The sequence below is a fragment of the Erinaceus europaeus genome, chromosome 9 (genome assembly GCF_950295315.1).
Source record: "Erinaceus europaeus chromosome 9, mEriEur2.1, whole genome shotgun sequence".
Taxonomy (NCBI): Eukaryota; Metazoa; Chordata; class Mammalia; order Eulipotyphla; family Erinaceidae; genus Erinaceus; species Erinaceus europaeus.
The window spans coordinates 79,839,715-79,864,312 of record NC_080170.1 but is presented as its reverse complement, the minus strand read 5'-3'; the positions used below and the strand labels follow the sequence as shown (position 1 = coordinate 79,864,312).

At 39.2% G+C, this 24,598-nt stretch overlaps 1 protein-coding gene and 1 non-coding gene across 2 annotated transcripts in view; one reads left to right on the top strand and one right to left on the bottom strand.

The window, feature by feature from the left end:
* The window catches only part of PARP15 (poly(ADP-ribose) polymerase family member 15), a 44,495-nt gene that overhangs the window by 8,272 nt on the left and 11,625 nt on the right, over positions 1-24,598 (top strand). The window contains exons 6-11 of the mRNA XM_016192577.2: positions 1,415-1,564; positions 5,846-5,908; positions 9,795-9,962; positions 13,761-13,979; positions 17,532-17,665; positions 20,043-20,217. Of these exons, the coding sequence (XP_016048063.2) occupies positions 1,415-1,564; positions 5,846-5,908; positions 9,795-9,962; positions 13,761-13,979; positions 17,532-17,665; positions 20,043-20,217 (909 nt within the window). The remainder of the gene's footprint in view (positions 1-1,414; positions 1,565-5,845; positions 5,909-9,794; positions 9,963-13,760; positions 13,980-17,531; positions 17,666-20,042; positions 20,218-24,598) is intronic.
* Positions 16,740-16,871, bottom strand: LOC132540639 (small nucleolar RNA SNORA27). The gene has a single exon (XR_009551829.1). It is a non-coding gene; the product is annotated as a small nucleolar RNA SNORA27 (small nucleolar RNA).

Sequence of the window (24,598 nt, the reverse complement as noted above, 5' to 3'; positions counted from 1 at the left end):
GATAAAATGAGTATGTTTTAGAGACCTAACATGCAGCACTGTGTATGCTAGTTATACATTGTGTGCACTGTCAATTTTAGTTAGTACTATATTATATCCTTAAAATTTTTTAGGAGGGTAGATATCAAGTGTTTTTTTTTTAATAACTCTTTTAAATATATCTTTATTTATTTATTGTATAGAGATAGCCAGAAATCAAGAGGGAAGGGGATGATAGAGAGGGAGAGAGACACCTGCAGGTCTGCTTCACCACTTGCAAAGCTTTCCCCCTGCAGGTGGGGACCGGGAGCTCTAACCCAGGTCCCTGCACATTGTAATGTCTGCGCTAAGCCAGGAGCGCCACCACCCAGCCCCTATCTCAAGTGTTTTAACCACACATAGATAAGAGTTAACTTTGTAAGTGATGTATCTGTTAAAGTGTTTGATTGTTGTAATCAATGTGTATATATATCAAAACATCATATTGTGTATCATAAACATATATGATTTTTATTCATCAATCATATCTTAGTAGAGTTGAAAAAAATTCTCCTAGATACATTGTCACCATGAAACAAGAACGTCTTTTACACCTTCTTCTCCTCACGTCCTTTATACCTTCTCCTCATATGTGACATCACAGCAGTATTTACAAACACACAGATGGCCTAATCAGATGTTTGTATCACATCCTACCTTAGCAGAGAATGTAGATATGTACTCCTACTGCTGTAAGCATCATGTTCTATTTAATTTCCTTAAATATTGGTGGTGGGTGTGTTGTAGGATTATAGGGTAATCTTACAAAAAAAATTCCTTAGATAGAAAATAATTAAAAAAAGAAAATTTAGTACATCAGTTGGTTAGGAGATATGGTAATACTTGGATTTTGAGGAGGTGGGATAAGAAAGAAAATTAGAGGGGTCCGATAAGATAATTCAGTGCATTTACTTTGTCATGCACACGAACCAGATTGGAGTCTTGTCCCTACCACACTGAGAGAAACTTTGGTGCTGTGATATCTTTCTCTCTCTCCATATCTCTGTTTATCTGTCTAAAAAAAGTCAGCTTGGAGCAGTAGATCCCCAATGATGACCTAAAAAAAGGAAGGAAAGAAAGAAGAAAGGAAGAAAAGAAGGAAGAAAAGAAGGAAGGGAAGAAGGAAGGAGAGAAGGAAGGAGAGAAGGAAGAAAGGAAGGAAAGGAAGAAGGAAGGAAAATGGAAAGAGAATTCATGTTTGGGGTTGGTCAAATACTCACTTGGATAATGAGCTGCTTTGTTATGTACATGACTCAGATTTGAGCCTGAGTGGTACTGAAAGTAGTTTCAGTGCTTCTAATGAAAGAGAGGGACAGACACACACACACAGAGAGACACTCATGTTTGTTTTTTCTCTAGGAGCAGCTCTTATTTTGTCCATTTTCTCTCTTTTCAGGTATTTTTAAAACCATGTCTAACTCTAGGTTGAGAATATATGAAATGAAAATTGGTGCAGTTACTCTCCAGGTTGCTACTGGAGACATTACAGAAGAAAGGGCAGATGTTATTGTAAATTCAACAACAAGGACATTTAATTTGAAATCAGGTAACTCATTTAAACAATGTACTTCATTGTAAGTATTAACATGATTAGTGTCTGGGAGAGTGATTGTGACTAACATTGTCCCAAATATTCAGACAATGTTATAGAATATATGTGGGTCCTAGAATTAGGAAGGGCTGAGTTTGAGTCCCAGCTATGCCATTTATCATCGTGTGACTTTAGGTAAATCACTTAACCGCTCTGAGAGCCTGCTTCTTTGCTGACCAAATGCCAGAGGAGGATTTTGCTGAGGTATAACTGATGAAAAGGCTGGTTGTAACAAATACATTCACTTCCTGGTTAGTTCTGGACTAACAAAACTTAAATCCTTATAATAAGTTTTAAGTTCTATTTTAATTTTTTCTTTTATGTATTAGTTGGCACTTATATCTCAACTTCTATATTTTATACTAACCTGAAATGAATTTTTAAAAAAATTTCATTATTGGGAGATTAATGGTTTACAGCAAAATATAATAGTTTGTGCATGCATAACATTTTCCAGTTTTCCACATAACAATACAACCCCCACTATGTCCCCCTTTGCCATCATGTTCCAGGACATGAACCTTCCCCTTACCCCAGAGTCTTTTACTTTGGTGCAATACACCAAATCTAGTCCACATTCTGTATAGTATTTTCCCTTCTGCTCTTGTTTTCTGCCTATGAGGGAGATCACCTCATATTCATCCTTCTTTTTCTGGCTGATCTCACTTAATATGACTTTTTCAAGCTCTATCCAAGATAGATAAACATATAGACATACAAGAGGAAAGTATGCTCAAAAGTGTTCCACCAAGAGAAACGGCCAAAAGCTCTAGGAAAGGAGGTTAAATCTCATTTCATATTTCTCTTTCTTTCTTTCTTTCTTTCTTTCTTTCTTTCTTTCTTTCTTTCTTCCTTCCTTCCTTCCTTCCTTCCTTCCTTCCTTCCTTTCTTCTCTTTCTTCCTCCCTTTCTTTCTTCCTTTCTTTCTTTCTTTCTTTCTTTCTTTCTTTCTTTCTTTCTTTCTTTCTTTCTTTCTCCCAAAAGGGAGACATTAACAAAACTGCAGGATAGGAGGGATACAACTCTATACAATTCCCACCACCAGATCTCTATATCCCATCCCCTCCCCCGATAGCTTTCCCATTCCTCAACCCTCTGGAAGTATGGACCCAAGGTCATTGTGGGTTGCAGAAGGTGGAAGGTCTGGCTTCTGTAATTGTTTCCCCGCTGAACATGGGCATTGACTGGTCGATCCATACTCCCAGCCTGCCTCTCTCTTTCCCTAGTAGGTTGGGTCTCTGGGGAAGCGGAGCTCCAGGACACATTGGTCATCAGTCCAGGGAAGTCTGGTTAGCATCATGCTGGCATCTGGAACCTGGTGGCTGAAAAGAGAATTAACATACAAAGCCAAACAAATTGTTGAACAATTATGGACCTAAAGGCTGGAATAGTGCAAATGAAGTGTTGGGGGGTACTCACTGCAGACTGTTGTGTACTTTTGCTTTCAGGTATATATTTTACCCTAGTTTATGGATACGTGTAAACATATGCTCTATCTCAGGGGACCTGGTCTATATCTAGGTTTTGGGACTTTGTTAGGAAGTGAACCACCTGGAATGGAATTAGAGAATACTATGAAAGGAAAGGTCTCACCTGAGTAATGAAGCTGAAGGGTTGTCATTCCACACCTGAAGTTTCTGGACACAGTCTGAAGTGAAGCATGCTGAGGTGGTACTCGTTGTGTTGATTAGGTTGTGATCAGCGGATGCAATATTATTTGATATGAATTGAGAGAAGCATGCAGGAAAGTGCGCCTCACCTTAAGGTTCCAGGACTGGGGGAAATATAGGCTCTAAAGAGGAAGAGGGAGGTTCCTGCTGTCTTAGGGTTCAAGAAGACAATGGATAGTTATTGTTATCATCACATTATTTGGTAATTGGGTTAACTTTGAAAAGTCCCTTTGTTAGGATTTGCTGTATAATACCCAACATCTTGTATATAGCTATGCCAACGGTTACTTCTGTTCTCCCTGGTCTAGGCTTTTGAGAGAGTCAACATATCAAAGACCCAGCCTATGGTATTAAAAAGATTCAGTCTGTGCTTTAAAAAGTTTGAGACATACAATCAATTTTCCCCTCTCAGATTAATTAAATAGTGATTTATATGACTACAAATTAATAGGAGTGTACACAAACACCATTCAAACCACCAAAAGACTGTGTCCCATCCCACCTCTCAACCCCCACCCCCCACTCATTGCGTATTTTTAAGAAGCCAGCTAGCCACTGGAAGGATCTGATGTGGAGTGGATCCTTTAAGAAGAAATGACAGCTCCTAGAGATATGGGGGCTAGAGTCAGTAGATTCCCTGGGTAGGCAATAAAGAGATAAAAACAAAACTGGATGCAATTCTCTATAATAAGAAACCTTTTGATTCTATCTCTTGTCCTATGCATTAGTAACTTCCCTTAACTCTTCTCTCATAAGAGACAGCTGTGTAATTTCCTGAGAAGGTGAGTCAGGGAGGTTTTGAATTGAAAGGTCTAGGCACTGGTGAGATAAACACAGTGTTCAGGTGAAAGCCTGTACTGAAAGCCCTACCCCGGCAGGGCTCCTAGAACAGCAGAAGCCTGTGCCCCTTAGACAGGAGCTTGGTGCCAGGCTAGTGTGGGTGTGCCTCTTCCTGGGCACATACTCTCTGGGTTGGAGAGAACTCGACTGGAGCCAGCCTGGGCTTCTACTCACTCAGTGATGCAAGAGATATGACTCAGGAACAGACTCATGGTGGTAAGGCAATTCGATTCTTTATTGATCAGGGAGCCCAGGCTCTTAAAGGTTGGACCCGGAAGTGGCAAGTCGGAAATGGAAATGGCTTGACATGGTTTGGAAAGGGGCAGAGAAAGGCAGAAGGGGCTGGGAAAAGTAGGAACTTCCTTAGCAACTGTTGGCTAGCGTTTTAACTGGTAAGATTAATAATACCCTGCAGGCAGGGAAGGTCTTGAGGGTAGAAAGAATATAGATCAAAGGAATGGAATGGGAGGGGATATTTCAGGCAAAATAATGATTATGTAGATAATAAGTCTGATAAGATGAGAGGATGGATGTCCCCTCAAGTCAAGCTCTGCCAAGCTTAACCACATCCTCATAATTTCCCGACAGCTTGGAGGCTAACTGTGGGGAGAAATTTACTGCTCTAAAGTTTAGTACTAACTATCTGCTCACCAGATGCTAAAGTGTACCAGTCAGCAAGCCTCCTATATGATTATTGTTGTTTTCCTGTTTTTTCTTTGCCTGACCACTCTAAGGTCAGGCTTATGATGGTGTTGAGGATTGAACCTGGGACCTTTGTGCTTCAAGCATGAAAGGCATTTTACATAGCCTCTATGCTATCTCTCCATTCCTATATTATATTAAATTCACTATTAAATATGAATGCACTGGAGAGGATTACCTGACATTTGACAAAAATTCTCACCATCACAAAATCATAGACCAAAATGAATGAGCTGAAAATAGGACTTTTTAAAACAAGAGACAATTCATAATACAAACATATAGCCAAAGATGGATAGACAGGACTTCATAATAGGAAAGTAATATTTATTACTTCCTGTGTGTCAGATTCTGTGATAAATGTTTTTCACCTAATATCTATTTTAATTTCAAGTAACTCTGTGAGGGAAGTATTATACAAGCTTTTATGCAGCAGATGAGGCCTTAACTAGTCACAAATTATTGAGTAAATGCCAGAGTCAACTCCAACTCAGTCTTTTGAAATACACAGTCGATGTTTTCAATTATTTAGCCAAGTTACCATGGAGTATGACCAAAGTGACCAGTCTATAGCCTAGAGTGAAAGTCATTAAAGTCAGCAAACTATTATTCTAATTGTGAAAAACAAAAACTATCAAACCAAAGAATTAAAGTAAAATGCTCAACTTTACTGTTGCATTTTAAGGTCAGTGCTTTTTACTAGTTTAAGAACTTTTATTTTTTATATTTTCATAAAACCATTTTATAAAGCAATAAGGGTAGTATGCAAGCAAATTTAAATGACTGCAAAAATCATTCCTGTACAAATAAGTAGTACAACTGCACACAGACACTGCAAACTTCAAGCTGTTGGGCAATGCCATTGTGCTATGGATCAGTTGCTAAATGAAGATTGCTGGGTTTTTGGAACAGGGTTGTCAATAGATTATGCACAAAAAGGCAAGTTGAATAGAAGTCTAACATAAAAAAGTTATCACCACTTACTGAATTTTAACCATTAGTATTACTTTTTTTTTTTTTTTTAGGAGTGTCAAAAGCGATTTTAGAAATTGCTGGACCAGATGTGGAAAATGAATGTGCTGTACTAGGTATGGCTGGCCACTTGTTACCTTTGGTTACAACCTATTGAATTAGAGGACAGAGAATAGTAAGAGAGGACCAGCAAAAGGACTGGGGCAGAATAAGTAGTGTGGACTTTTGAAGAAGACGGCTTCACTGGGCAAGTAGATGAAAGTGTTGTGACTTGGTGGTGAGGAGGGATTCTTTATCCCACCATCCCATCAGGCTCTTCCTTCCTTAGTGTTAAAGATAATCCAGGTCTGGTTCTAATAATTCAACTTCCACAGTTTTAGGGATCCTGAACTGCCATTTTATCTCTAATCTTACCTGTAAACTGATTCTACTATTAAGGACTATAGGGATATGACCTTGAAGATAAAAAATTTTCATAACCAGCAAAAGACTATAGAAATTATCTTTTGGTGGAGGAGTTAGTACCATAGTTATGCAAAGAGACTCCGTACCTGAGGCTTCAAAAGTTCCAGGTTCAATCCCCTGCATTACCATAAAACAGAGCTAAGCAGAGCTCTGGTTAAAAAAAAAAAAAAAAAAACTTTCACTTCCCTTAGCTTTGTTCTAGTTCCCATAGCACATAACTGACATTTAGACCTCTTGTTAATGAATGTGAGTCTGGGTGGCTCTGGGGTGTTTTTTTGACATAACCATTTCTCTGCTTCAGACATTATCTACTTGGAATCAATGTCAGATCTCACAAGTTAAAATTCTCAGTCCCACTAGACTGCCTCTTTGTCAAGCTCCAGTTGCAGTTCCCAAGACTAATTTATACTTCTGAGTGGTTATAAATTCAGATATTCTCACAACTCACTTCACAATAGTTTGCTAGGATAATTCAGAAACCAGGCAGCAGTTTATTATATAGGATAAAATCAGAAACAACCAATGGAAGAGATGTGGAAGAGAGTTTTTTAATTATTATTCTTATTTAAATTTTTAAAAAAAAATATTTTTTATTTTATTTTAAATTATTTTCTCTTTTGTTGCCCTTGTTGTTTTGCACTGTTGTTGTAGTTATTGTTGTTATTGATGTCGTCATTGCTGGATAGGATAGAGAGAAATGGAGAGAGGAGGGGAAGACAGAGAGGGGGAGAGAAAAACACTTGCAGACCTGATTTACCGCCTGTGAAGCGACTCCCCTGCAGGTAGGGAGCTGGGGGCTCAAACTGGGATTCTTACTCGGATCCTTGAGCTTCGCGCCACGTGCGCTTAACCCACTGGCTACTGCCCGACTGCCTGAAGAGAGGTTTCTATACCCTCTCTAGGTGTCTAAACGTGCTTACAATCCAGAGGTTCCTGAACCATATTATTTAATGCTTTTGGGGGGGACTTTTGTTATATAGAAAGGAGCATACAAAAGACCTTTATACTTAGACATTTCTAAAACTTCTACAAACACTATCAGAAACAGAAGACAAAGACCAAATTAAAAAAACACATCACATTGCAGTGGGGAGCCTTTGAGAATGATTATAAACTCTTTAATATTTAAAAAAATATTTTATTTGAGAGAGACGCCAGACAGTATTGTTTTATGGTAGTACCAGGGATTGATCCTGAAACCTTGGAGCCTTAGGCGTGAGAATCTTTCGTATAATCACTATGATGTCTTTTTGGCCCCACCATAAAATATTTTCTTTTTTATTTATTTTTTTTTCCAGAGCACTGCTTAGATCTGGCATATAGTGGTATGGGAATTGAATCTGGGACCTAGGGGGCCTCAGGCATGAGAGACTGAATAACCTTTATGTTTTCTCCCCCACCCCCAACCATAAATTCTTTATCTTCTAGAACCAGTACTCATGCCTTGCAAAGCAAGTGGACAGTTAGTTTGACATTACCACAGTTGATCTGTTAGCTTAAAAATCTCACCTTGGTACTCTCTGATTAAGACACTTTCCCTGCAGTGAATATATTCCTGGAGGGAGAACAGAAGAAGGCAATACTTGTCACTATCATGAGGGTATTAGCTGGGATTTGAACACAGAAAGAACTAGCTGTACCTCTGAAGTTTGAGGCTAAGCTGGGCAAAAGTAGGAGGCACCCAAGGAGACTGCTTGGGAGGGAGAACAGGTAGAACACTTGAGAGAAAGTAGTAGATACTTGGGAAGGGGAAGCACCCCGAACAGGAAGCGTGAGATGGACAGGGAAATACCCTCCTCCTCTGCTTTGCTGGAGCTCTGCCTTACTCAGGGTGCAAACAAAGAAAATGACTCCAAACAACCAAGGTAATTTCCAAGGTAATTTTTCATTTCCTCAAAAAATTAGCCTAGCTGAGTGAGAATATAAATTATTCTCTGGATAGTAGGATGGAGATTAAGAACTCTGAACTCTGGTGGTTTTGGTTCAAATCCAGAACCATTTTAGGTTGCTGAAATGCCTTCATTCAATCTGGAAAACAAAGTTTTTTTTCTTTATTTATTTAGTGGATAGAGATGGCCAGAAATCAAGAGGGTAGGGGGAGATAAAGAGGAGAGAGAAGGAGAGACACCTGCAGCCCCACCTCACCACTTACAAAGCCCTCCTCTAGCAGGTGGGGCTGGGGTGCCAGAACTCGGGTCCTTGCACATGGTAGCATGTGTGTTCAACATAGTGTGCCACCACCCAACCCCAGTAAATAAATCTCTAACAAGAGGCCAAACAGTGGCACAGCTGCTGGAGTGTACATATTACCAATGTGCAAGGACCCAGGTTTAAGCCCCCAGTTCCCACCTGCAGGGAGAAAGCTTCATGAGCAGTGAAGTTGTGCTACAAGTCTCTCTCTCTCTCCCTCTCTCTTTCTCTCTCTCTCTCCCCCTCTCTCTCTTCCTCTCTCCCTCTCTCTCTCTTCCTCTCTCTCTCTCTCTCTTTCTCTTTCCCTCTCTCCCTCTCTCTCTCTCTCTCTCTCTCTCTCTCGTGTCTGTCTTCCCCTCTTCATTCTCAATGTCTGCTTGTCTCCATCAAATAAATGAACAACGAAAGAAATAATTGATTTTAAAAAACAAAAACAAGGTAGCACAGAGGGTTAAGGGCATGTGGTGCAAAGTGCAAGCAAGGACTGGTATAAGGACTGGCGTAAGGATCCTGGTTTGAGCCCCCGGCTCCCCACCTGCAGGGGAGTTGCTTTATAGGTGGTGAAGCAGGTCTGCAGGTGTTTATCTTTCTCTCCCCTTCTCTGTCTTCCCCTCCCCCCTCCATTTCTCTCTGTCTTATCCAACAATGACAACATCAGTAACAATAACAATAATAACTACAACAATAAAAAACAAGGGCAACAAAAGGGTAAATAAATAAATATTTAAAAAACTAAAAATGAAAAAATAAATTGTCATTCTTATTCTTCATAGCGCTATGTGAGAAAATGGTGCTGCCTCTCCTCATGAGAGAATGCTCTAACCTCTGAATGGCAATGTTCCTGCGAGGCTTCCAGGAATAGCCAGGACCAGCCCCATTCCTCAGCACAGGCTCCTGCCTGGTTGGGCTGGTGACTGCAGGCTGCTGGCATGTGCTGGGTCTCTGCCCACTGCTCACAGGAACAGAAGAAGGCTTCATTTTTTTCTTTTAATTTTTTTATTAGAGGATTAATGTTTTACAGTCTACAATAAATATAATAGTTTGTGCATGCATAACATTTCTCAGTGGAAACAAAGATTTTGAGTTAAATTTAAGTTTCATTTATATTTAAGTCTAGCACCCTGATTATTCACCAGTCTGTTGTTGAGTTAAAGAATTTTGATTGGAAAGAAAATGAGTCTGTTAAAGTCCCTGTGGGTAAAACCAGCTGGATCACAGGAGGCTGGACATGGTCAGAAATCTACAGTTTTTTCAGATGTCAGCTATTTTCATTTCTCAGTAATCAAAAGTGTTGTTTCTTCTAAGGAATGCATTGTATGTGTTTCTACCCCCCCTTTTTTTTTACAGCCACACAGTCTCATGGAGATTTTATAATTACACAAGGCGGATACTTACAGTGCAAGAAAATAATTCATGTTCTTGGACAAAATGATGTCAGGAGAACCATTTCCAGTGTTTTAGGGGAATGTGAGCAGAGGCGGTATACCTCTGTTTCCCTGCCATTCATTGGAACAGGTTTGCAAGTCTCTATTATTCAATGATCCTGAGTAATTTAGATTTAGTCTCTCTTTGTCTCTCTCTTTTTTAAATTTTTATATATAAAATGGAAACACTGACAAGACCATAGGATAAGAGGGGTACAATTCCCACCACCAGAATTCTGTATCCCATCCCCTCCCCTGATAGCTTTCCTATTCTTTAACCCTTTGTGAGTATGGACCCAGGGTCATTATAGGGGTGCAGAAGGTGGAAGGTCTGGCTTCTGTAATTGCTACCCCGCTGAATATGGGCGTTGGCAGGTCAATCCATACTCCCAGCCTGCCTCTCTCTTTCCCTAGTGGGGCGGGGTTCTGGGGGAATTGGAGCTCTAGGAGACATTGGTGGGGTTGTCTGCCCAGGGATGTGTGTGGCATCTTGCTATCATCTAGAACCTGGTGGCTGAAAAAAGAATTAACATATAAAGCCAAACAAATTGTTGACTACTCATGAACCTAAAGGCTGGAGTAGTGCAGATGAAGATTTGGGGTCTTCATTTTGTAGATAGATAGCTAGTAGGTCTATTTTAGGTATATTCCAAGGGCCCCATGACTTTACTAGTTTTTCCTGAGCCTGACATCTAATATGCAGGTGGATCCAAATTATTGCCTGGGGAGATGATGTCATGGCTGGAAAAAGGGCTATAAAGCTGAATCAGGGAAGAAAGTAGCTCCCAAATATGGAAAAAGTGTATAAATATTGTTGACTGTAAATCAATTTGGTCTGGGGCCCATATTTGGCATGGGAGCCTATGTAACCTCTACATCCCTGTAGGTCCGAACTTGCATTCTGTGGTCATGAGTAGGAACGTTCCAAGTTGCACCAATTTCAGGACCCATCTTCCTCAGGTGGTAGAGTATGTTATCCAACCTCCGTTTGGAGGATGGAACATTCTCTACCATTGTTGATCCACATTGAGGGCAAGGTCCAATGGGGGCCCACAAAGGGGTCCATTATGTTGTTCTTGATGGAGATGACCAGTAACAATGGAGAGAGGGATCCTTTCAAGGTTAACATACTTAGTGATGAGTCTAGGCAACAATTATGCAAATCAGAAAGTGGGCAGCCTTTCAGACCCCAAAGGCCATCTATGGGATTCTGCCTATTTCACTCAGGCTTTCTTTTCTTTTCTTTTCTTTTCTTTTCTTTTCTTTTCTTTTCTTTTCTTTTTTTTTAACAGATAAAATTAATTTTAATGATATGTCTTACATCATTCAATAAATCAAAACATTATTTCAACCTATAATCAATGTTTTATATATATATATATATTTTAACAGAGCATTGCTCAGCTCTGGTTTATGGTGGTGAGGGGGATTGAACCTGGAACTTTGGAGCCTCAGGCATGAGAGTCTCTGTGCATAGCCATTATACTATATACTCCCTGTAAAATTTGTTAATAGTATATTTTACATTTATTCACACTGTCTTTGAACTCCAGGATATATTTTATACTTAACAGCACATCTCAGTCTAGACAGTATTTTCTTTTTTCTTTTTAGTATTTTTTTTTAAATTAATGATTTAATAATGATTGGCAAGATTGTGGGATAAGAGGAGTAAAATTCCATACAATTCCCACTGCCAGAGTTCCATAAACCACCCCCTCCACTGGAAGTATCTCTATTATTTATCCCTCTGGGAGAATGAACCAAAGATCTCTATGGGGGGCAGGGAGCAGAAGGTGGAAGGTCTGGCTTCTATAATTGATTCTCTGCTGGACATGGGCAGAGAGAAATTGAAATGGGAACCAAAACAAAAGAAGACAAAGAAGGGGAAGACAAAGAGAGAAAGATACCTGCAAACCTGCTTCCCTGCTTGCTAAGCGACAACCCCCCCTTTCCCTCACAGGTGGGGAGCCAGGGGCTTGAACCAGCATTCTTGTGCTGGTCCTTGTGCTTTGCACCATGTGCGCTTAATCCAGTGTATATTCACATTTTAAAAAATGATTTATTTCATTAACATACTGACGGGGCAGAGAAGTAAAGAAAAGGAGAACCAGATACCGAGGATTGAATTCAGAACCTCATATCTTTAAGTTCAACAGAGTGGCCATTATGCCACCTCCTGGGTTTCCCAAAGTATATATTTTTATACATAATTTTACATATTTTTTTCCTGAGATGTATACATCCGAACCCATATCAAACCTGAATTCACCCCTATAAGTTTCCCTGTTTATTTTTAGCTAAAAATTTAAGGTAATACATTATATGGTCCTATAACTAGTAGGCAACTGCATTCAAACCCAGGAAGCCTAGTCTACACATTTCAACCTTCACACTCTTTTTAAAATTAGTAAAGTTCTTCCCTCCCTTCTATTATGCTCTTCCTACATTTAGATATCACATTTGTAACATGTGCCCTCAACCTGGTATGCCACCACTCTGCACCTCTCTCTCTAGATATCACATTTGTATCTCTATTATATACTACCTTCAATTACCATGTCAATTTTATAGCTGAATAAGCTGAGGTGCAGATCTGTTATGAGATAATTTATAACCCCTCAAAATTCAAAATTCTATGCTGGGGGAAGGAAGGAATAGCATAATGGTTATGCAGAGACTCTTATGCCTAAGGCTCTAAGGTCCCAGGTTCAATCCCCTACACTACCATAAGCCAGAGCAAGAAATGCCTTTTAAAACATAAAAATAGAATAAATTAAAATAAAAATTCCTATGCTTAAGTCCTAACAATACCATCTCACCCCCGCATCAGGTTAGGACCCTGATAGGCATAGAAGGGAAACCGTGTGAAGATAGTTTTCTACCATCCTATGAGAAAGGCCTCAGAAGAAACAATTCTTTCTAACACCATGAACTCATACTTTCAGCCTTTAGGATGGAGAGAAAGTAAAATTCTGTTGCTTAAGTCAATGACATTTCTGTTATGGCAGCCCTAATATGACCCTAGTCAATTAATACAAAAGGGGTCTCACACAGTTCATCTGTGGAGAGTCAGGGCATACAACAAGACCTTCCATATCCAAAGTACATTTTTTTTTTCTTCACTATTAGTGCTCTGCAGGTGAAGAACCTTCAGAACGTATGGTATAGGGAACTATGCGTGAAGTTGTTAAAAAGCTCCTATTGATGGGGTTAAGTTAGTTAAGGTAATTTTGTGGCAGTTTCAAGTAAGTGGAACTTTGCTCTGGATAGGATACTTTCAGGAAGTAGAGTAATCCTTTGACTACACCAAGAAAGAAGGACATGGTTCGACCTGTGATTTTGAAAGAAGCTGAAGTCATCCATATTAGCCTAGATTGGGCAGCGCTTGACCATCTTTGTGGTTTGGATAGTGTTTGTTTTTTTTTGTCTGAGAGCAGATGTAATTATGGGAAATTTCTGTTTAAGCTGAATTAATTGTAGTGTGGTTGCATTCAATGATGTTCTAGAAATTGGTTTTGGTAAGCTGGAGAATGAGATTTCAGGTCAGTTCTTGGTTCTTAGGATGCTTTCCACTTTCACAGCACCAAAAACTGAACTTGCTAATTTTTTTCCTATGACCAACACTAGTGGAGGTTTCTTTTTTAAAAAATATTTATTTATTTATTGGATCGAGACAGCTAGAAATTGAGATGGAAGGGGGTGATAGAGATGGAGAGAGATTGAGAGACAACTGCAACACTGCTTCACCACTTGTAATGCTTTCCCCATGCAGGTGGGGAACCTGAACTCGAACTTTGGTCCTTGTACATTATAACATGTGTAGTCAACCAGGTGTGCCACAATCTGGCCCCTGTCTCTTTTATCTTAACTTTTTTTTTTCTTTCAGGAAATGCTGGAAAAAATCCAATCACAGTTGCTGATGATATAATCAATGCTGTTGTAGATTTCTCATGGAAACATTCCACCCCATCATTAAAAAAAGTTAAGGTTGTCATATTTCTATCAGGGCTGTTACATGTATTCCTTGGCTGTATGCAAAAAAGAAAAAGCTGCGTACCACCTGTCTTTCAATCCTCGTTCTCCAATACCGAATATAAGATGCTCCGTAAGTGTATGTGGTTATCTCTAATATCACTTAGAAAGTGTTTAGACAGAGGACCTAGTGGGGGTTGTATTGTTAGGTGGAAAGCTGAGAAATATCATGCATGTACAAACTGTTGCATTCACTGTTAAATGTAAAACATTAATCCCCTTGTAAAGAAAAAAAAAAGTGTTCAGATAGGGGTGGGGCGGTAGTGCAGCAGGTTAAGTGCACATGGCGCAGATCCCAGTTCAAGCCCCCATTCCCCACCTACAGGGGTCGCCTCACTAGAGGTGAAGCACGACTGCAGGTGTCTATATCTCTCTCCCCCTCTCTGTCTTATCCTCCTCTCTCCATTTCTCTCTGTCCTATCCAACAACAAGGGTAACAAAAGGGAAAAAATAGCCTCCAAGAGCAGTGGATTTGTGGTGCAGACACAGAGCCCCAGCAATAACTCCGGAGGCAAAAAAAAAAGAGGGTGTTTAGATGTGAACTCCTTCCTTCCTCCTTTATTTCTACTTTATTTCTTTTTAATTTCTTTATTGGAGGATTAATCATTTACAGTCAACAGTAAAATATAATAGATTGCACATGCATAACATTTCTCAGTTTTCTACATAACAGTTCAACCCCCACTAGGTCCTCCTCTGCCATCATGTTCCAGGACTTAACCACCCCCCTGAATCTTTTACTTTAGTGCAATACACCAACTCCAGTCCAAGTTCTGTTTTATGTAGTGCTCACTGTTTCTATTAGTGACTTTATAGTCACCTTCTAGAATTCGTGGAACTTCTTGCCTATTGATTTTTCTTTTGAGGGACCAAACTCACATTTAGAAAGCAGAAATAGAAAACAAATAAGTGTCCCTTGCAGCTATCAACTTGCTGATGAATATTGCTTTACACATCACCTGGATAAGCTACACTGAAGCACATGTAAGTAGAGAGTGGCCAGGGTCATTTGTTCCTATTGTATAACAAATGAGTAGATAACTGGTTCTTTCTCTGTAAGCTTTGTGTCTGTGCATTAAATTTAACTGTCTGTGTTAACCTGCTGTTCTGATCTGATCGCTTTCCTCCCTTATTGTGGCTTTTGCAGGGCTGTTACTTGCAATCTCTGTTTTTGCTCATCTTGAGAACTCATCCATCAAGCACTGTGATCCTACCTGTCATCAGCCAACTGTTCTAAAAAACTGAGCATTATTGTCTGTGGCGACAGTTAACAATGATAAAAATGATAAACTTAGACTATTATCTTATGTCTAAAAATCGAAGTCTTTCCAGAAAAGTTAAGTGTAAAAGATTTACACTTTATTCCCTTTTAAAGTACAAATATCTCTAGGATTAAGAAAAGATGATGTTTAATTTGTTTTTAAGGCTAACAACTCTGTTTATAAGGAACTTGGCATTCCCTAAAGTGTTTTTAAGATCCTTTATTATATCTTACACTTCTTTTTAAATTTCTTTATTGGGGAATTAATGTTTTACATTCAACAGTAAATACAATAGTTTGTACATGCATAAATATCTTACACTTCTAATGATTGTGTGAGATGGCAAATTAGAGCAGATCTTATCATCTTCATCCACAGATGAGAAAACGAAGACTCATTCAGAAGTGGTATTGCCTGTTCAGTGCCATCTGACTGATCACAGGTCTGATTCCAAGATAAAGTAGCTTTCTGTCCTACAACCCCATGATGTGAAAGAAAGAGAGGGCCTGAAGAAAATTTCACCTACATCCAAGTCTCCCCTGTTGCAGTTAGAGGGGAAGAAAGTATCAGGTTCAAAAGAACTCTAGGTCCTAGAGACTAGAAATGATTAGGTCTGAAAGAGACAGAAGGGTTGGGCAGTAGCACAGTGGGTTAAGCTCACATGGTACGAAGTACAAGGAACAGCATAAGGGATAAGAGTCCCAGTTTGAGCCCCTGGCTCCCCACCTGCAAGCGGTGAAGCAGGTCTGCAGGTGTCTATCTTTCTCTCTTCCTCTGTTTCCCCTCCCTCTTGATTTCTGTCTGTCCTGTCCAACAACAATGACAGCAATAACAACAACAATAATAACCACAACAATGATAAAACAACAAGGGCAACAAAAGGGAAAAAATAAAAGAAAGCAATAAAAAATGAGACAGAACGGAGAAGGACAAGGACAGAACTAAATTTGCTGAAGAAACATATCACTTTAAATTGAGTTTGAAAAGAGGTTTGGGGCAGGAGGAGCCAAATAAAGAAAAGTCTTTCCTGATGAGGGTCACATATATCACTTTGTTCCTGCTTGGATCTTCTGCTAACCAGGAAGAGGGTGTGCAGGGTTTCCCTCCCAGGCCTAGAATGTCCTTCACTAACAGTGAGTTAATAGTTGCTTTATTTGTAAGGAGAAACCTTGTGGTTTTTATGTGTGTTATTTTGTGGCATTTTCTTCTCTAATACAATCTATCCATGCTTCTACTAGTCATACCCTCTCAGCAAATTGATGTGCATTTTCAACGTGTTAGAAATTTCTGGAAGTCATTAGAATACAAATGTAAACAGAGCATTATCATGTGAAACTAGTCACTTAGCACTTTCCCTTATTTGGAAAATATTTTCTTATTTCCTTATTGTATTTCTTATTGTCCTTATTTCACTAAGGTAAAAACACCAATTAACATGCAGGTTGACATAATGGTTTCTCATGGAATTATTTCTATACAACTTTCTGGGGAAAATCACTATAACGTGATCTAAAATTTATTTATATGTTTTTTCCACCCCCTTATTTATATGTTTTTATTCATTTATTTCATTTTGTTTCCTTTGACAGCATACAAAAAACACACCCAGATTACCTGAATTTTAAAAGGGTATTTTTTTTTGCCCCCAAAATAGCCAATAAAGACAACTGGCAAAGTCCAATTGGCAAAGTAAAAAGGAGACATATATATATTTTGCCTCCAGGGTTATTTCTAGGGCTCTGTGCCTGCACTACAAATCTACTACTCCTGATGGCTATCTTTTTTCCATTGTTGTTGTTGCTGTTGGATAGGACAGGGAGAACTTGAGAGAGGGGGAGAGAAAGATAGACACCTGCAGATCTACTTCACTGCTTGCCAAGTGACAAGCCCCCCTGCAGATGGGGAACCTGAGGTTTGAATCAGGATTCCTTATGTGGGTCCTTGAGCTTCACGTCAGGTATGCTTAACTGGCTCCCTATTTTTAAAAAACTTTTTATTAGTGATTTAATAAGAATTGATAAGATTGTGGGGTAGGAAGAGTATAATTCCATACAATTCCTACCACCAGGGTTCTGTATCCCATCCCCTCCATTGGAAATTTCCCTATTCTTTGTTTCTCTGGGAGTATGGACCAAAGATATTTATGAGGTGTGGGGATATAAGTTTTATTTAAGACTATTGATTAGTATATGTCATATTAGCATCATGTTTACCAAACTGAGGATAAGAAGCAAATATGAAATGTATATGCCACCCCCCAAAAAAGACGGTGTTAGATGGAGAAATAAGAGTATAGAAAGTACCCTTGCTTTCAGCAGTTCCCAGAAATGACTGTTTTGTTTTTACCAAATGCTGACTTTCAGATAACATTCCTGAGCATTGGACTGACATGAATGAGGAGCTGTCCTGTGTGATTCAGCTACAAGCTGGAGAGTCAGAATACAACAAGGTGAAGGACAAGTTCTATCAGACTTGTTTTTCCTACCACATAGAGAAGGTAAACTTTAGCTGAAATTATGTTTTTGAATATTGAAGAACATGAAAGCTAACTTTTTCCCTAATAATATTTTTCTTTCTTTCATCCTTGCTATCTTTATTTGAATAAGCATAGATTCACTTTTAGACTCAGTTAGTAGTCAGTTTCACTTCAGCTCCATAGAAGTCACGTCTCATGACACATTCATTAATAGTGAAAGAAATTTCCAAAAGTTATACATATACCTCTGGATACTTTCAGTCACTATTCACAAACTGTTCAATTTTGAAGATTAATAGAAAGTGCATAGATGACATTGTCTTTAGCAATTTAACCTAGTGACTTAATGATGTGATGACCTTAGTAGTTTTGACTTTGCTCTCCCTCATACCAGTTTCATCTGAAGTTTGAACCTTTGTAGGGTGACTACTGGAGGCAATCAGGAAATCTTCCTGATTTACTTCCTCCATTTACTTACAAACACAAGAGAAACTATTCTGTCCTGGACTTTGTCCAACTAGTCTGCATCTGGTGAGTCCCATCAGCTGACTGGCTTGAATCTGAATTACTAGACTCCATAAGATTACCTTGATTACTTTAACTACCAGTAGGATCACCTCCACCCAGATCAGAAGTGTTGTTCAATTGGAATGTTCAGAGATTCTCATTATGGTGGTCTAGGAGGTGGCACAGTGGATAAAACATTGGATTTTCAAGCATGAGGTCCTGAGTTCAATCCCTAGCATCACATGTACCAGGGTGATGTCTGGTTCTCTTTCTCTCTCTCTTCCCATATTTCTCATTAATAAAAATAAATAAAATATTTAATAAAAAGAGATTCTTATTATATCCATTCTGCTATATAAAAAATTAGCCAAGAAAGTATAGAGATGGTCATTATCATACACTGGAGATGGGGTACAAGTAATTTAAAACCCACATATGTGATGCAGGGGATAGAACTCAGGATTTCATTTCTAAGTGTTCATTGCTTCATTCACTGCACCAGTTCCTGGACTGCTATAGTAGATGTTTAATAGATAATGACTGAATGTATGCTGAGTCATTTTCTAGAAGGAAGGGACTCTATAGAGAATATCTATATATTGCCACCAGGGTTGTCAATGGAGCTTGGTGCATGTATGACTTTACTGTTCTAGGTGGCCATATTTTTGATATAAAGTGATAGTCTGAGAGCAGGACAGAGTGAATAAGAGACACCTGCAGGACTGCTCCACCACTTGTGAACTTTCCCCTTCAATTAGCTGCTAGGGACTTGAATCCAGGTATGTGTGTACTCTACTGGCTGAGGTACGACTTGGCCCACCATAATGATATATATATATATATCATTATATATATAGTTAAAGAAGAGTAAAGTTGGGCTACGGAGAAAACAAAATGGTTATGCAAAAGACTTTCATACCTGAGGTTCCAAAGTCCCAGGTTCAACCCCCAGTGCTACCATAAGCCAGAGCTGAGCAGTGCTCTGGTCTCTCTTTCATTAAAATAAAATATTAAAAAAAGGACAACATTTCAAATAGGTCTATAGTTTGAAATATTTCTGAGGGTCTTGAAAGAAATAGTTATTAGATTAGGTAATTATGAGGTGATTTTTGATCCTAGTTGTAGCAACTCAGAGAAAATTATTATTGCCTGATCTACAAGCACATTAAATGTGTTTGGACATCAGAAAAAGTCAAAGGAATAATTATCAAATGACTGCAATTTTTTTAGTAGAAATTTTGATATTAGTGACTCTCCAAGAATTACAAGGAATGAATATATGTATATATATTTATGTGTATGTATACATATTGTATATAGATTATTTAATATTCTCATATAAGACAGATAATAAAACTACTTAAAAAGTGGAGGTACGGGGGCTGGGCGGCAGCGCAGCTGGTTAAGCGCACATGGTGCAAAGAGTAAGGACCTGCGGAAGGATCTCGGTTTGAGCCCCCTGCTCCCCACTTTCAGGGGAGTCGCTTCACAGGTGGTGAAGCAGGTCTGCAGATGTCTATCTTTCTCTCCCCCCTCTGTCTTCCCCTCTTCTGTGCATTTCTCTCTGTCCTATCCAAAAACAGTGAGAAGAATAATAGTAACAACACCTATAACAAGGGCAACAAAGAGGAAAAAATTGCCTCCAGGAGCAGTGGATTCATAGTGCAGGCACTGAGCCCCAGCAATAATCCTGAGGGCAAAAAAAAAAAAAGTGGAGATACTTTTAGCTTATCCTTTTTCCAAAGGCAGAAAACTACTCCATCTCTGAATTTGCTATTTGTTTGTATTTTATTCTTTTTCCTTACATTACTAAACTTCAAATCTCTAACAAACAGAATCTATTGAATTCTAAGTTTATTTCCAAGATACTTTGCTTTTTTGTCATTTTTAGATTGAGAGAATACAGAATACCTTTCTCTGGCAGTCTTACCAGATAAAGAAAAAGCACATGGACATCAAGAATGGCCATACAGAAAATGAGAGACTCCTTTTCCATGGCACAAATGCAGAATCAGTGCCACATGTCAATCAACTTGGCTTTAATCGAAGCTATGCTGGGATGAATGGTAAGGAAAGGAATAATCTGTCTCATCAGAATGAGATGTATAGTGGTTATCAATTGTTGAGTAGCTGTGTACTCATGCCCAATCTGTGTAGAACCATAGGCACATTACTATTGTTTAAATAGAGCTCATTGTATTTCACCCAAAAGAATTTGATATTCTTCTGTGGATGGGTGTAGTGAATTTTAGAAATGATGAAAGTTGACTTTACTGGTTATCTATGGAAGTAAGGATGGAGACACAGACCTTTGGTGATGGGAGTGGTAAAAAAAAAAGAAGAAAGAGAACTATGGTGGTTATGTCTGGGAGGTTGGAGGGTAGGGATATAGAACTTTGGTCATGGGTGTGGAAATATACATTGTAATCTTATAATCTTGTAACAAACTATTGTTGGTATCTTCTAATTCTGCTTTTAAAAACCCCTTCTGTTTCATTTGGTTTAAATCCCCCCTGCTTAACACTATTCTATTTACATAACCACTTCATTCTATTTACATAACCTCTGTTAACAAGCACCACCTTCCCTCCAGGGCATTGGTGGTTTAGTGGTAGAATTCTCACCTGCTCCACCCCCTCTCCTTGTCACACCCTGATCCTCTCCTTGTCACACTCTGATTTTCACCAGTCACTTTTCTCTCCACCCTCTCTATGTCACATCCTGTTTCCACCCTACTTGGCAAGTATATATAAAGACAGCATTGTGAGTTTTAGGGTACTTTAGTTTAGTTTAGCTTAGCTCGGCTTAGATTGTGCTGCGTCCTGCATGAATAAAGAGATACTGCCTACAGCTCAACCATGAGTCCCTGGTCGTCTGTTACCTGCCCGTGAAGCCAGCCTGGCGAAAACAACATAGCCCGGTGAAAACAACAAACTATGAAAAACATAAATGTGTTTCCTGCTAAAGCTAGACCTGTTCAAGAAAGCAAGTCAATCATAGATAATTTGTTTTACCTATAAAAAAGCAAAAAACAAAAACAATAGTATCATCAGTAAATACAGATGCTATCCTAATCAAAATTGTTACTAAGTGCCTACAGAAGCCCCACCTTTAATAGAAATGTAGACAGATCCTAAGAGGGAGTGCATGAAGTTGATAATTAAATTTTGGTGATACTACAAAATTAAAATCTTCCATAACTTAAAGCCTATCCCTAAATTGAGGCCATTTAGATGACCTGTCCAAAATTTTTTTTTGAATTTATTGGGAAAGAACTGCAATAACAATTTTTTAGAAGAAAAAATTATTTTTCTTTTCCTCACCAGGGTTATACCTGGGGTTCAGTGCCAGCACTAGAATCTATTACTCCTGGCTGTCTTTTATTTTCCTTCTATTTTTATTTGACAGGACAGCTCATGAAGCCATCCCTCTGCAGGTAGGGAGTGGGGGCTATAAACCAGGTCATTGTGCGTAGTAATCTGTGTATTTAACTGGATGTGCCACAGCCCAATCCCCAGAAAAGATTTACTTATTTATTTATGGAGGGACAGGGCATAACACACAATATCAGGGATTAAACTTGGGACCTTAGACTTGAGAGTTCAACCTTTATCTATCATGGTAACAAGCCACTTTTTTTTCTTTTATTGGGGTTGTCTGTCTAGGGAAGTCCAGCTGGAATATTATTAGCATTTAGAACCTGGTGGCTGAAAAAAGAGTCAACATATAGAGCCAAAAAAATTGTTGACTAATCATGAAACTAAAGGCTAGAAAAGTTCAGATGAAGAGTTGGGAGGGGGGGTCTCCGTTTTGTATATAGTTAGTAGGCATATTTTAGTTATAATTACAAAGGGCCTGTGGCTATACAAGTTTTTTTTTTTTCCCCCCTGAGTCTAACATCTGATATGCAGGTGGATCCAAGTTATTGTCTGGGGAGATGACATCATGGCTGGAAAAAGGACCAGAAAGTTGGATCAGGGAAGAGAGTAGTCCCAAATATGGGAAAGGTATATAAGTATTGTTGACTGTAAACCCCATTGTTTTGATGTGATCTGGGGGCCATATTCAGCTTAGGAGCCTATGTGACCTCTGCATCCCTATAGGTCTGAGCTCACGTTCTGTGGTCATGAGTAGGAACATTCCAAGCTGCCCCAATTTCAGGACCCATCTTCTTCAGGTGGAACATAGTGTATGTTGCCCATACATTCAGAGGATGGAACGTTCTCTGCTGTTGTTGATCCGTATTGGGGGGCAAGGTCCTATGGGGGCCCCCAAAGGGGTCTATTGTGTTGTTCCTGATAGACATGACCAGTAACAATAGAGAGAGGGATCTGTTTGAGATCTAGGTCAGTCATGTATGTTTGGAAATCTCAGGACTCCCCGACTAGGACCTCAGCTGAGGAGGTGGCCTGATAGTGACTAAAGAGTCATCATTAAACTATGCCAGTCTCTTGCCCTTATTCAGCTTTTGCAGTCCTTACTTTGATAAGGTTAGCTTTGGAGTGACTGAGGGAGGTATAATAGGAAGTAGATGAGGAGGGTATCTAAGTCTAAGTAGACAACATTTTATTATGAACTTTATGGTGTCCTTTTAGGTCTTTCTATTTGCTTGATGCATATACTGACTCACGGCAGACTATTGTGTACTTTTGCTTTCAGCTGTATATTTTCCCCCAGTTTATGAATACATGTGAACATATGCCCTATCTCATGGGACCTGGTCTACATCTAGGTTTTGGGACTTTGTTAGGAAGTGGACCACCTGAAGTGGAATTAGAGAATCCTATGAACGGAAAGGTCTCACCCGAGTAATGAGGCTGAAAGGTTGACATTCCACGCCTGACATCTCTAGACACAGTCTGAAGTGAAGCATGCTGAGGTGGTACTCATTACATTTATTAGGCTGGGATCGGCAGATGTAATATCATTTGGTATGAATTGAGAGAAACATGCAGGAAAGTGAGCCCCACTCTAGTGGTTCCCGGACTGGGGTAAATATAGGCTCTATAAAGGAAGTGGGAGGTTCCTGCTGTCTTAGGGTTTGAGAAGGCAATAGTTATTGCTGTAATCAAATTATTTGGCAATTGGGTTAACTTTTAAAATCTCTTTGTTAGGATTTGCTGCATCATACACAACATCACCATAATTTATGTCATTTGACATTATTTGTATAATAGCTGTGTCTTATAGAGTAATGCCACCGGTTGCTTCTGTTCTCCTGGTGTAAGCTTTTAAGAGAGTCAACATTTCAAGGACTCAGTCTATGGTCTGTGCATTAAAAAGTTTGAGACTTTTTAAAAGTTATTTAATTGGTTTTTTTTTTTTATTTATGAAAAATAAAAATAACAAGACCATAGGATAAGAGGGGCACAATTCCTCACAATTCACACCACCAGAACTCCATATCCCATCTGCTCCCCTGATAGTTTTCCTATTCTTTAACCCTCTGGGAGTATGGACCCAGGATCATTATGGGGTGAAGAAGGTGAAAGGTCTGGCTTCTGTAATTGCTTCTCCACTGAACATGTATTTTGGTAGGTCGATCCATACTCCCAGCCTGTCTCTTTCTTTCCCTAGTGGGGCTGGGCTCTGGAGAGGTGAGGTTATAAGACAGATTGGTGAGGTTGTCTGCCCAGAGAATTCAAGTTGGTGTCATGGTAGCATCTGCAAATTGGTGGCAGACTAATGGAGCTGAAGAGCGACATCCCATGCCTGGCATCTCTGAACTGGGGTCTAGGCATCAAAAAGTTTGAGACATTCAATCTATTTTCCCCTCTTATACTGATTAAATAGTGATTTATAAGACTATAAGTATATCGGAGTGTATAAAAAAACTCTGGTTGGAGGGTAAGGGTAGATTTTCAACTTCATTATAGGGGTGTGAGGGCAAGGACAGAGACCATTCTTGCCTACAAGATCTGTGTCCCTGTCCCCACCTCCCTATAGTGAAGCTGAAAATCTACCCTTACCCTCCACCCAGAGTTTTTTTTTTTACTTTGGTGCAATGCTCCGAACTCAGTCAAATTATGCTTTGCATTTCTCTTTTTGTACTTCTTCTCAGCTTCTGTTTATGAGTGGGATCATCCTACACTTGTCTTTCTCATTTCTTTATTTATACAATACTTTGTACATGCATAACATTTCCCAGTTTTCTATATAATAATACAACCGCCACTAGGTCCTCTGTCATCCTTTTTGAACCTGTACTCTCCCACTCCCACCCCAACCACCCCAGAGTCTTTTACTTTGGTGAAATACACAAACTACAGTTCAGGTTCTACTTGAGTTTTCTCTTCTGATCTTGTTTTTCAACTTCTGCCTGAGAGTGAGATCATCCCATATTCATCCTTCTTTTTCTGACTTACTTCACTTAACATGATTTCTTCAGACTCCATCCAAGATGGGCTGAAAACAGTGAAGCCACCATTTTTAATAGCTGAGAAGTAT